This window comes from Agelaius phoeniceus, chromosome 3 (genome assembly GCF_051311805.1).
Source record: "Agelaius phoeniceus isolate bAgePho1 chromosome 3, bAgePho1.hap1, whole genome shotgun sequence".
NCBI classification, from domain to species: Eukaryota; Metazoa; Chordata; class Aves; order Passeriformes; family Icteridae; genus Agelaius; species Agelaius phoeniceus.
The window spans coordinates 27,895,930-27,906,390 of NC_135267.1; the positions used below are offsets into that span (position 1 = coordinate 27,895,930).

At 41.5% G+C, this 10,461-nt stretch overlaps 1 protein-coding gene across 1 annotated transcript; it reads left to right on the plus strand.

The window, feature by feature from the left end:
• Positions 1 to 815: 815 nt before the first annotated feature.
• LOC129118012 (glutathione S-transferase 3) lies at positions 816 to 9,883 on the plus strand. Its single transcript, XM_054629128.2, has 7 exons — positions 816 to 954; positions 3,318 to 3,424; positions 5,221 to 5,272; positions 5,987 to 6,119; positions 7,255 to 7,396; positions 8,438 to 8,569; positions 9,115 to 9,883. Exons 2-7 carry the CDS (start codon positions 3,338 to 3,340, stop codon positions 9,256 to 9,258), a joined length of 690 nt encoding a protein of 229 aa, XP_054485103.1. The 5' UTR covers positions 816 to 954; positions 3,318 to 3,337; the 3' UTR covers positions 9,259 to 9,883.
• Positions 9,884 to 10,461: the final 578 nt, after the last annotated feature.

The window sequence follows — 10,461 nt, forward strand, 5'->3', positions numbered from 1 at the left end:
TTTGTTAGCTGTTTTAAGTGGGCTGACAAGCACTTGCACAGGTGAAGAACTAGGTGAAAAATACATTTACATTTGCAAGGATTCTAGTTTTACCTAGTGGGGGGGAGGTGTGACATGAGTAGCTCACGGATTTGTAGGTGGGTGAGGAATTGAAGAAGCGATACAGTGAAATAAAAAAATTTGCATACACACACCGTCACTCACGGAATGTGCGTATGAGCACAAAACAATGGCAGACTGCCCCATGCAGCGCCTCACTTGGATGTGTCTGCAGTCTTGGAAGCTTGACTACCCTACGTTCTCCTACAAATGGACCTTGAGCTTGTTTGGAGGTTCTAGCAGGGGAGCGCAGCTACCGTATACCCTTGACCGATGAACGGTACCGTCTCTATCGGGGAGGTCGTCCTCTTCGACCGAGCGCGCAGCTTCGGGAGGGACGCACATGGAGCGTTGAGGGAGGAAGGGGACACCCGCCTAGCCAGCCAGATCAGCCGAATCAACCCTGGCGATCAATGGGGTGACAGATGTCGCAGCCAGATCGCCCTCACATCCAGACAATGAGCGCTCCTCAGAATGTATTTATAGCTCAATACTGCCGGCTCCCTTTACATCATGGCTTGGAAGACGGCTCAAAACCCAGTGACACAACGCATGGAATCATCACTTTGTAGCGACAAAACCTAGAGAAACCAGTTCATAACCCAGTTTAAAAATTTTAGCGAAATTCTTTATGGTGAGATGTCTTTCCAGAAGGCTTTGCGAAACTTGCAAATTTACGGCTTCCCATTGGCGGCTGCTCCGCTCGTCGCCGTCCCGTGGCCTGGGCGGGGAGGGCGGCAGGCGGAGCCGGCTGCTGAGGCTGCAGCTGATCGCGGCTGCGGGCGGGGCCGGCCCGAGTGCTCTGCCTTGGGCGTCGTGTGCTCGTTCGGCATCACCGCTTAACCCTCCGTGTGTGTGAGTAATGCGGGCCCCTGGGATTTCCCTCTTCCCGTTCCCCCTCCAAGCGGTGCTTGGCTCAGGTGAGGCGGGGAGCCGGGAGTCTGTGGCGGGCTCAAGCCTGAGCCGTGGATCCGCTCCCGGTCCCGGGCTCCCCGTGTCACAGCGCAGACCGCTCGTCATCTCATGTCTGCCGAGGGCTTGTCCCCAGGAGGGGAGGGAGCCGATGGCCCCAGGGCTGCTGCCTGTCACACGCTGAGCAGGCGACGTGCCCCGGGCTGCTGTTGCGGGTGCAGAGTGGAAGCGCTGCTGGGCTGCCGAATGCAGGCGGGGAAGATCGGGCCCCAGAGCCTTGGATTGTGCGGAACGTGCCAAGCACAGCTGCTCCCCTGGCCCTCTTCACCGATGTCCTTCTGCTCCGTGTTCCTCCTTGCGTGGGAGCGATCGTTTCTTGCAGTGATATTCATGTTCCCTCATTGCCCCGTTCGCCCAGGTGGCCTTCATCAATCACAGCAAAGGAACAAATTTTTCACAAAGTCCATTTTCCTGTTGAGGTGTCAGGCTGAGGGGAATGGACAGCAACCTACCAGTAATTGTGGCTCCTGGCTGCAAATTGCTACTTTACTTCTTTCTGATAAAGGGCAGAGAAGGGAGAAGCTCTTTGCCCATCACTGAGTGCTCTTCCCATCAGATTTTAGTTCACAAGTTGGACTTTCTCTGCCAGTATGGCATAGCAGGCTCAGTCCTAGGAACCTAGAATGCTACAGCTCATTTCAAAGTTTGTTGATCCCCTGGCATTTAAGAAGATATTATTTATAAAGTATTATAAAAGAAGCACCCACCATGCCTTTACCTTGAGGTAAAATACTCCCAAATAAAATACTGTTGGGCATCAGTGACTTGCTTATGTCCTGTGACCTGTTCACTGGCCTGCTAAGAGCATGTCTCCACAAGTGGCACTGAGGAAAAGCGATTCTTCTGTTTCTTTAGTTTTTTAAACTACAAGTTACAAATCACCTTTGGCTTTTTTTCTTCTTTCTCTGTGAATGTAACTGTATTACAAGTAGCTCCTGTTTAATTCTGTTCTTTTGTGTTGTTCACAGTGATACTTTTCTAATTCACTGCTATATTTATCAGTGATAGAGATAGTACTTGGCAGTGTTTTAGTTCCCTGTCACCTAAGAGCAATCAGAGGCTCCTGAGCAGGCAGGGTGGAATAACCAGGCTCGTTTGAATTCCCATGGCCTGATGCACTCTCATATTTTGTGTTCTCTTTTCATGCCTGCTGGCTAACAAAGCTATCACTTTGTGCATGCTCAAGGTCTTTTTTCCCTCTGCTTATGAAGGAGCTCTTGGAACATTGGAAACTGGAGGTTATTGTTCACATGCCAAGAGCCTCTTTTCCAGAATTACTTGAACTGTGGACTGAAGTGACAATTCCTTACAGAGGGAAAACAGCTCTCAGTTGCAGCAAGGACTTGCTATAAGGGAGTTCTGCATGTGAAATGCCAGTGTGATTAAATTTGATTGCTCTCTTGTCTTATGGCTCTACAGCAGAATCCAGTTCCTGCTGAGGCCTAAACAGTAGTCTGTTCAAAAAACAACAATTAATAGCCTCATTTATGAAGTCATTAAAGAACTTTATGGACTTTTCAGATGATCCAATGCAAAGCAGCATTGGATCATCTGAAAAGTCCATAAAGTTTTGCATAGCAACGGGGTTTATTAATAGAAAGAAATGCAGCCTGTAGAAGGATAAGTAGTGCAACACTCTGAAACTCTGTATTTTAATCTGGATTATTACAGAAGAAACAAGCCATTCTTCTGAAGTTTCTACTGATCCTCATATTGTGATCTTTTTGAAGTTTCTACTGATTGCTAGATCACCACAGCGAGAAAAAAAAGTGAGAGGCTTAAAAGTACATTCCCATGCTTCACCCAAACGAGTAGAATTAATGTTTACATACTTTCGGCATTCCTGGATACAAGATCTGCCAGTTTTGGAAACTCGGTTTCCTACCTCTTCTCCTTGATCAAGACTTGGCTTTTAGTGGTGTCTGTGTAACTTCAGTGCTAAAACTTATATTTTCTAAACGTTTTAAGGTTTTTCTTCATGGTGATTTAATTTTTTTTCTGTTATCTTCTACTTAGCAACTTGATACTTACTTTTCCTGAATTTCAGGGGGATGAAAAGTGTATGAAATAGTTTGACTTGTCTGTGCAGCAAGAAAATCGAATCAGTTTAGACTGAAACTTTGCTAAAATATTTTATCAAAAATTAACTTAAATTTCTGTTGTGTGAGTGACCAGTGAACCATTATTCCAGCTGCCATCAGATTTCTGTATAATTATTAACTTTCTATCTCTTATAACTCTTTTAGATTACAGAAAGTTCGAAGTCATGTCCACAAAACCAAAACTTTACTACTTTGATGGAAGAGGCAAGATGGAATCGATTCGTTGGTTGCTGGCTGCAGCTGGGGTCGAGGTTTGTTTTAGAGTTTTTAACTCCTAGGTGCACATTGGTAAGCTTGTCTTTGAGGCAGATCACATGTCATTAGTCAAAAAAGAAAAGGCATCCCAAGATGCAATAGTAAATGAAGGTTGGCTAGTCAGTGTAATTAAATACTTTTACTTCAGGCACACAAAAGCATGGCTTCAAGTTGCATGTTTTCTGATCGGTGACACTGTAAGCAGTGGCACTTGCTTAACACAAGAATGTGCAGTCCTTAATTAAGCACTTGATTAATGAGCCAGAGCTGCTGAGCTGATAGATGTGTTGCTTGCATAACAAGTGTTACCTGTGCCTGGTAAAACAGCAATTTACTTTCTCTAGTCTTCCTGTTTTCAGTTGAATGCTCACACAGAGATTTTTGTTTTATTTTTCACTCCACTGGCTGCATCCTCCATAAGCTGTAACACAAAATATGTTGTGTCTAGCATCATTTAGATGAAACTTAGGAGGGTGAAGTGAGCAAATTGACTCATATGTGTAGAGAAATCAGAAATCTTTAAATACTTGGGTAAAACAGCTAAAAGAGCCTTTATTTTTTTTCTGATGGTATATGATTTACTTATTAATTTGCTGGCCATCTTGGTGGTAAACTGGTAATACAGTTTGAGGACATAAAGGACTAGTATTTGCTCTGAGTGCCCTCTTTTACACAATAAGCTGTTACAGTACATACAGTTACTTGTGAACTGAGCCAAGGAATACAAGTTTTTTTAAAAAGACCACCAGTGTTTTTTTGAAGGCCTTGCAGAAGACAGAACTGTCTGCTTCCATCCATCATTTGTTCCTATGTTTTAAGTCCCTCTCTCTTCTTTTTTGAGTTTAAAAAAAAGCTGTTGATAAGTACCAATTACTACATTTTTTCCTATGGAATATTATTTTCTCAGCTTCTCCTCAGCAGAAACCTGGGTCCTGAATTTTAGACTGTGATCATCCTTGCTGTGGTTGAACATTGGCAGTGTGTTAATGTGCCTGATCTTCTGGGGTTTCTCTAGTATAGCAAATCCTTAATTACTGAGTGGCACAGATGTTATGAGAGGCTGACTGAGCAAGGCATTTAGGGATTGGTAGCATCAACCATTTTCTAGTCTCCATGTTGTGCACTGATCACAGACATGCACGGCCCATGCAAACACATACATGTAGATGTCTAACTTTGGGGTCTTAATCTTGAACTCAGTTTCTCCATAAATAACACTGATTGGACCAGCCATCCTCAGCTGTACTGAGTGCAACTACATCCATCCAATCACCAGCAATTCTGTATCTTTTTGTTTCTCATCTTGTGAATATTTAATCTCAGGAGTCTGAAACATGCATCTATATCAAACTTCCTGCAGGGCTTGCTACTTGTACACTATTTTGTAAAAGCTTTGTTTTAACTTCCAAAGAATTCGTTCCTGTCTAGCTCCCAAATAAAAATATTGCACAGCAGATTTTTTCCACATTCCAGAAAGCATATTAAGGACAGCTTAGACTGTATTGTTGATTGTTACACATTATATTGCCTGTTTAATACCAAACAAACCATCCTTACTCCAGTTCTTATTGCCTGTTCTTCTGCTAGGGTTGCCCTTAGCACCATTTATCAAGTGTGACAGTCCAGGAGATACTGCCAGCACTTCTGTCCTTGGTGTGTTCTCCCTTTCCCATCTGAAATGAAAAGAGCCATGATGTATATTCTTTTCCTTTTATGGTGCTTTAAAAGTTTATCTCTTCTAGAAATGTGAAAAGATTGTTATTTCCTCTTCTTCCTCACTCTCTTTTGTCAGTTTGAAGAAGAGTTTTTGGAAACCCGAGACCAGTATGAGAAACTCCTACAAGGTGAGTCCATGTGGAACCTCAAGAAACCTGAAATCAGACTTAGAGAAGATGTGTGAAGTCTTTGAAGACTTTCCACACAGAAGAGTAAAGATGAGAGCTGTGAGCAGCTGCTGAGGCTATTTTTTTCCACATGTGGACAGATGAAATTGCAAACTGAGTATCTTTCCAACCTGCAGGGTTTGCCCAGCCTCTGGATTCTTCTGTTCTCCATTTGTCTACACATCCCACCTGGTCCCACAAACTTAACCATGGGCTTCAGTAACCAGAAAATATGTATCTCAAAATTTCATGTTATATCTTGATATAGCCTAAAGATTGGTCATAAGAGGATCTAACATTTGCTTCAAATAGTGTTTGAATAATGGAACAGAGGGTTTTTTACATTGTTTGGAACTAGACACTTTTTACTCAGTTGAGATGTTTAGTGCGATTGTCTCCACTGCAGTTCAATTTCATTTCAAAAGCTGCTGTACATAGTCCTGACTGAAACTTCAGGGAAATTTTTTAAAGGAAGGATGGTAACCCACAATAATTGTGCTTTTCAGTTGAATTTGTCTGCACCACTGGAATTTATTTTTTGCATGGAAGAACTCTAGTTTAATACAATGGCTACCCACAGCAAGCTCACCATAAAAGCAATGTTCCTCTGAAGACAGCAAGAAATCTGACATGGAGTTATTACATCAGCTGAATAATGTGTGTCTGTCCTTTCAGGTGGATCCCTGCTGTTTCAGCAGGTGCCCATGGTGGAGATTGATGGGATGAAGATGGTGCAGACCAGAGCCATCCTCAGCTACATTGCAGCAAAGTACAACCTCTATGGGAAGGACCTGAAGGAAAGAGCCTTGTATGTAACAGTATTACTGTTCTTGAATTTAGTATAGTAGTTCAGATGCATCTAGAATTAATTGCATAGTTGCACACACACGTGTGGGCCTCAGCAATACACAACTTGCAGTGAGCCTGAGAAGCCACAGTTAGATGCAAGCCAACTGATTTGTCCTAACTCAGTTACTTTTCACATACAAATATTTGAGTCATGGCTTTATTGTGCCTTACTGAAAGATTAATACAGCCTGACAGGTATTTGAGAGGTGACTGGCATGTAGATGCTGAACTACTTCTGTAACCAGAAAACTCTGGAAAGAAATGGTTAGTTTCTAACTTTGGGCTACACAATAAGAGTGGTCATTGATATTATCTGTGGTTGCATGATGTCCCACTGCACTGCAAAAACTGTGTGGTTTAGATCTTTGGAAGCTAGGGAAAGAACAGCTAAAAGCTGTTGAAAAACTATTGGTTTCATGTGAAATAACATCTGTGTGAAATTACATCTTGATGTTGTGTCTGTGAAGAAAAAAAAAGTATGATGGGGCTGTCTCAGTATGTAGCATTTTAAAGGTCAATGTACAGTACAAAACCTGCTCTGATAGCTCTTGGAAAGGGACAATCCAAAGAACTGCTATACTGATAATTTAGCTGGATGAAGAACCTGGTATGCTACAGACTTCCAACCCCATTATTTATCTATTTGTCACTACTTGGACTTTGGATGAAATTCTGAAGATGGGATACATCCAGACAATTAAGTCAGTTGGGAATGACTTCTTGTGGTGCTGTGTGTTTCTTTGGTGATTGTGAAGTGATCTGTAACACCAAAGGTACACACTTAATCTCTGTGCAATCCTGTTTAAACCTGCACAATGAAGCAAGTAAAGAGCCAAAATCACTACAAATACAAATAAGACTCCCACTGTGACATATTTTTTTAATTGCAGAAATCATTTCCATGAGGGGTTGTGTTTGAGATTGCTTAAAAAAGCATTTCTCAGATCACTGCAGCCTGGAAAGGAGTGGGGGGGGGGAAGGCACCACGACAGGGGGATGGGAAATTCAGTGTTTACTATCCTAAAACAAATATAAGGTGATTTGGCTTGTGAAGGTGCCTTCTATTTAAGGTTTTTGTTTGCTTTGGTTTCAAGGATTGATATGTATGTTGGAGGAACTGATGACCTTATGGGCTTCATTTTGATGTTCCCTTTCTTATCAGCAGAGGATAAAGAGAAACAACGTGCTTTAATAATTCAAAAGGCGACAAGCAGGTATTTCCCAGTGTATGAACAGGTACGGAGGAGGATCATTTCCTTCCCTGATTCTGGAGGGATGACAATGGGAACACTGGGTGTTTCACCACAACCAGAAGCAGAAGTGTCAGTGCAGTACTTTACACCAGAACATCCATACTGTCTGTTGGCTGGAGGGGGATCAGAGCAGTATCAGATACATTGGGGTGGGTCAACCCAAGAGACTTTCAATGTATTTTCTTCCCCATGTCCAGGTGAGGAAGGGAGTGATACAGCAGCTTTGATGGACTTCTGGTACCCAGCCAGGGTCAACCCCACCACAGTAATTTGCATTGCAAAAGCAGTGCTAATTGTCTTCTTTGTTTAACATTTCAAATACATCTCAGTTGGGTTTTTGTAAACACAGTAATACACAGCCATCACTGCTGGCTTCTGGCCATACTGTAATCTTGGTGTTTCCCTAACTGATCATTTGAGAGATAGGACCCAAGAGGTACTCTCAATGGAAATTAATATGCATGGACAGGATGATCTAGCAGGAATAGTTCCTCTCTATTTTAAAGACTAAAGAGAAAACAGTTTTTCACTTTGCAAGGTCTCCTATAGGTGGTTGCCAGGGTGCATTCTGCCCTATAGTCCACTTGTTGCATCTTAGCCCTATTGCTTTAGGCCAATCTCTTTTATACTATATATCTCTTTTATACTTTTATAGGCCTCTCTTTTATACTCTCTATTTTCCCATTGAAGCTGTAAAAATATATAGAAAAATTCCAGATAAATTAGACTTGAAAGATGTGAATACCAAGAAGGTGTCTAACCCTATAGTCTAGTACACAAGGTTACCTAGAGTTGTAGGAAGAAAGGATTGGTAAGAAAAACTCTGAGATTTGGTATTCTGGATTTCTGCTGTAAAATGATCAGTGACTGCTGGTGTATCCCCCATTCCCCCTTTTAGCTGCATGGGAGAGAAGGATGAAAAGGAGACAGTAGTGTTGTCAAAGAAGGTGTGCCTATGAATTTTGAAAACATGAACCTCAGCTGGCTGTCCACACCTGAGTGTTTTCATCTATGACATTTCTAGGTTTTGAAAGACCATGGGCAGGACTTCCTTGTTGGCAACAATTTTAGCTGGGCAGATGTTCATCTTCTTGAAGCCATTTTAATGGTAGAAGAGAAGAAGTCAGATGTGCTCTCAGGCTTTCCTCAGTTACAGGTACCTTGCTCTAAAAAGATGTCCATATGGCTATAAATGTGATAAATTTTATTTCAAAGTCTGTTTCGTGTAAATAATTCCACAAACATTTGTTACTTTTTCATTGTAGTCTTGCTTTTCCTGCTTTAGGAAGAGCTTTGTAAGATGTTTCATCTAGAGAAACTGTTATATTTTGGAGTAACCCCTGTACACAGCTGAAGAAATGCAACCTCCCTTTTTTTGACACTCACCAGTTCTGTGATACTGCTAAGTGGAAGATATTTTCTGGATCACAAGAACGATCTTAGTAATGAACATCTTAGAAACCACAGATAACTTAACACTTCATCCCATGTCAATACAACATAGATGGCTCATTTGTTACTGTGGAAAATAAAAGGGTTGAAGAGAGTGGGAGTAAAATTCATCCACACTTGAAACCATATTTCCTGTCTTGTCTCCACATACAGCTTGTTAAAGGATGTTACACAAATCAGTAAAGTAGGGTTTTTTCTTGTATTACTTTCTGTTCTTTAAATACCCTGTACTTACTGTTTGCCTTTTAGGCATTTAAAGCAAGGATAAGCAGCATCCCTGCAATCAAGAAATTTCTGGAGCCAGGAAGCCAGAGGAAACCTGTTCCTGATGATAAATATGTGGAGACTGTCAGGAGAGTTCTCCGCATGTATTATGATGTAAAAGCAAATTAGTTTGCCTGGCTGCAGGCTGTAAGAGAGCTGCCTGATTGCACATGTCCAATTACACTGTGAAGGAAGGCAAAGGGGTGTTCCAGAAGTGTTTCAGTGGGAAAGAGGTTATGCCCTGACACAAAATACAGCAGGCAGGTGTCTTTTATAACACTTCAGTACTAGCCTATTTTCTCCTTCATTCATCTTGAGATTTTTTCTGGTAATTTTAAGCAAGTGAAATGGCAGCAAGCACACTGTCTTCCTAGAGACTTTGTGGAACAGCAGAAAAGAGAAATGTGAGTTGCTGACTGATAGCTTCAGTATGTCGTGCTATTTCTGAGGACTTTTTTCTAGATCCAGATCAGATTTTTATATGATAATTGCTTCCAATGTAGGCCTTTATTCCTCTTCAATATCACTGTTGGCAAATGAAACAAGTGGTTTTGAAAGAAAGTGGGAGTGAGTTCTTTCTCCTGCAAGTTCTACTGGACATCAGTGACTTGTCTAAATGTCAACACTGTGCCTTTATGACTAAGCTGCACTTTTATTACTGAATTAGGAAATAAACTGACTGCCAAATGATGCTTTTGTTTAACTGCTGTATCTAGAGGACCTGTACTAATCAAATAAACTTTTTATATAGTCACATTGTCCTGTTGTTTTGTGAATGAAAGCTGAGGCTTGCAAACATAATTTTTACTTTTCTTGGAGGATAAATTCTTTTTATTTTATATGAGGAGGGCCGTTGTTAACTCACATGCCTCATGGAAAGGTATATTTTGTTTGTGTTTATAAACAAGAGAATGGAGATGTGAAGGGGAGGTAGTAAACCATTGCACAAACCTGATATGGCTCCTGTCTAGTACCAGCCAAACTCAAAATGTTTCTTTTCCTCTTTTATTAAAATTCTATGTTTTCCACAGACAGCTAGACAAAGGAATTTAAGATTGTTTTAATCACTTCAAAAAATGGCACTTAGTTTATGAAAAGCTGCTCTGCAGGATGTTACCTTGGTGTTTAATATTTTTTATTTATAGTTCTACATTAATGACATAGCTTACAAGAAAAGACTTGTGCTCAATCTCTGATGGCCCTGGTTTATTCCTGTGTTAGCTGTGGGTTGAGAAATAAGGATGCTGCTTGACACTGGGATGTAGCAAGTACACTCATCTGATATTTGATGAAGAAGTTCCCCACTTGTGAGCTCATCAGACTCCCCAGCTT

What these genes read in the sequence shown, in the direction of transcription:
- LOC129118012 (XM_054629128.2), top strand. Translation starts at nt 3,338, where the DNA reads ATGTCCACAAAACCAAAACTTTACTACTTTGATGGAAGAGGCAAGATG. An exon ending in GTATGAGAAACTCCTACAAG is followed by an intron (nt 5,273 to 5,986) that starts GTGAGTCCATGT and finishes CTGTCCTTTCAG; the next exon opens with GTGGATCCCTGCTGTTTCAG. An exon ending in CAGGCTTTCCTCAGTTACAG is followed by an intron (nt 8,570 to 9,114) that starts GTACCTTGCTCT and finishes TTTGCCTTTTAG; the next exon opens with GCATTTAAAGCAAGGATAAG.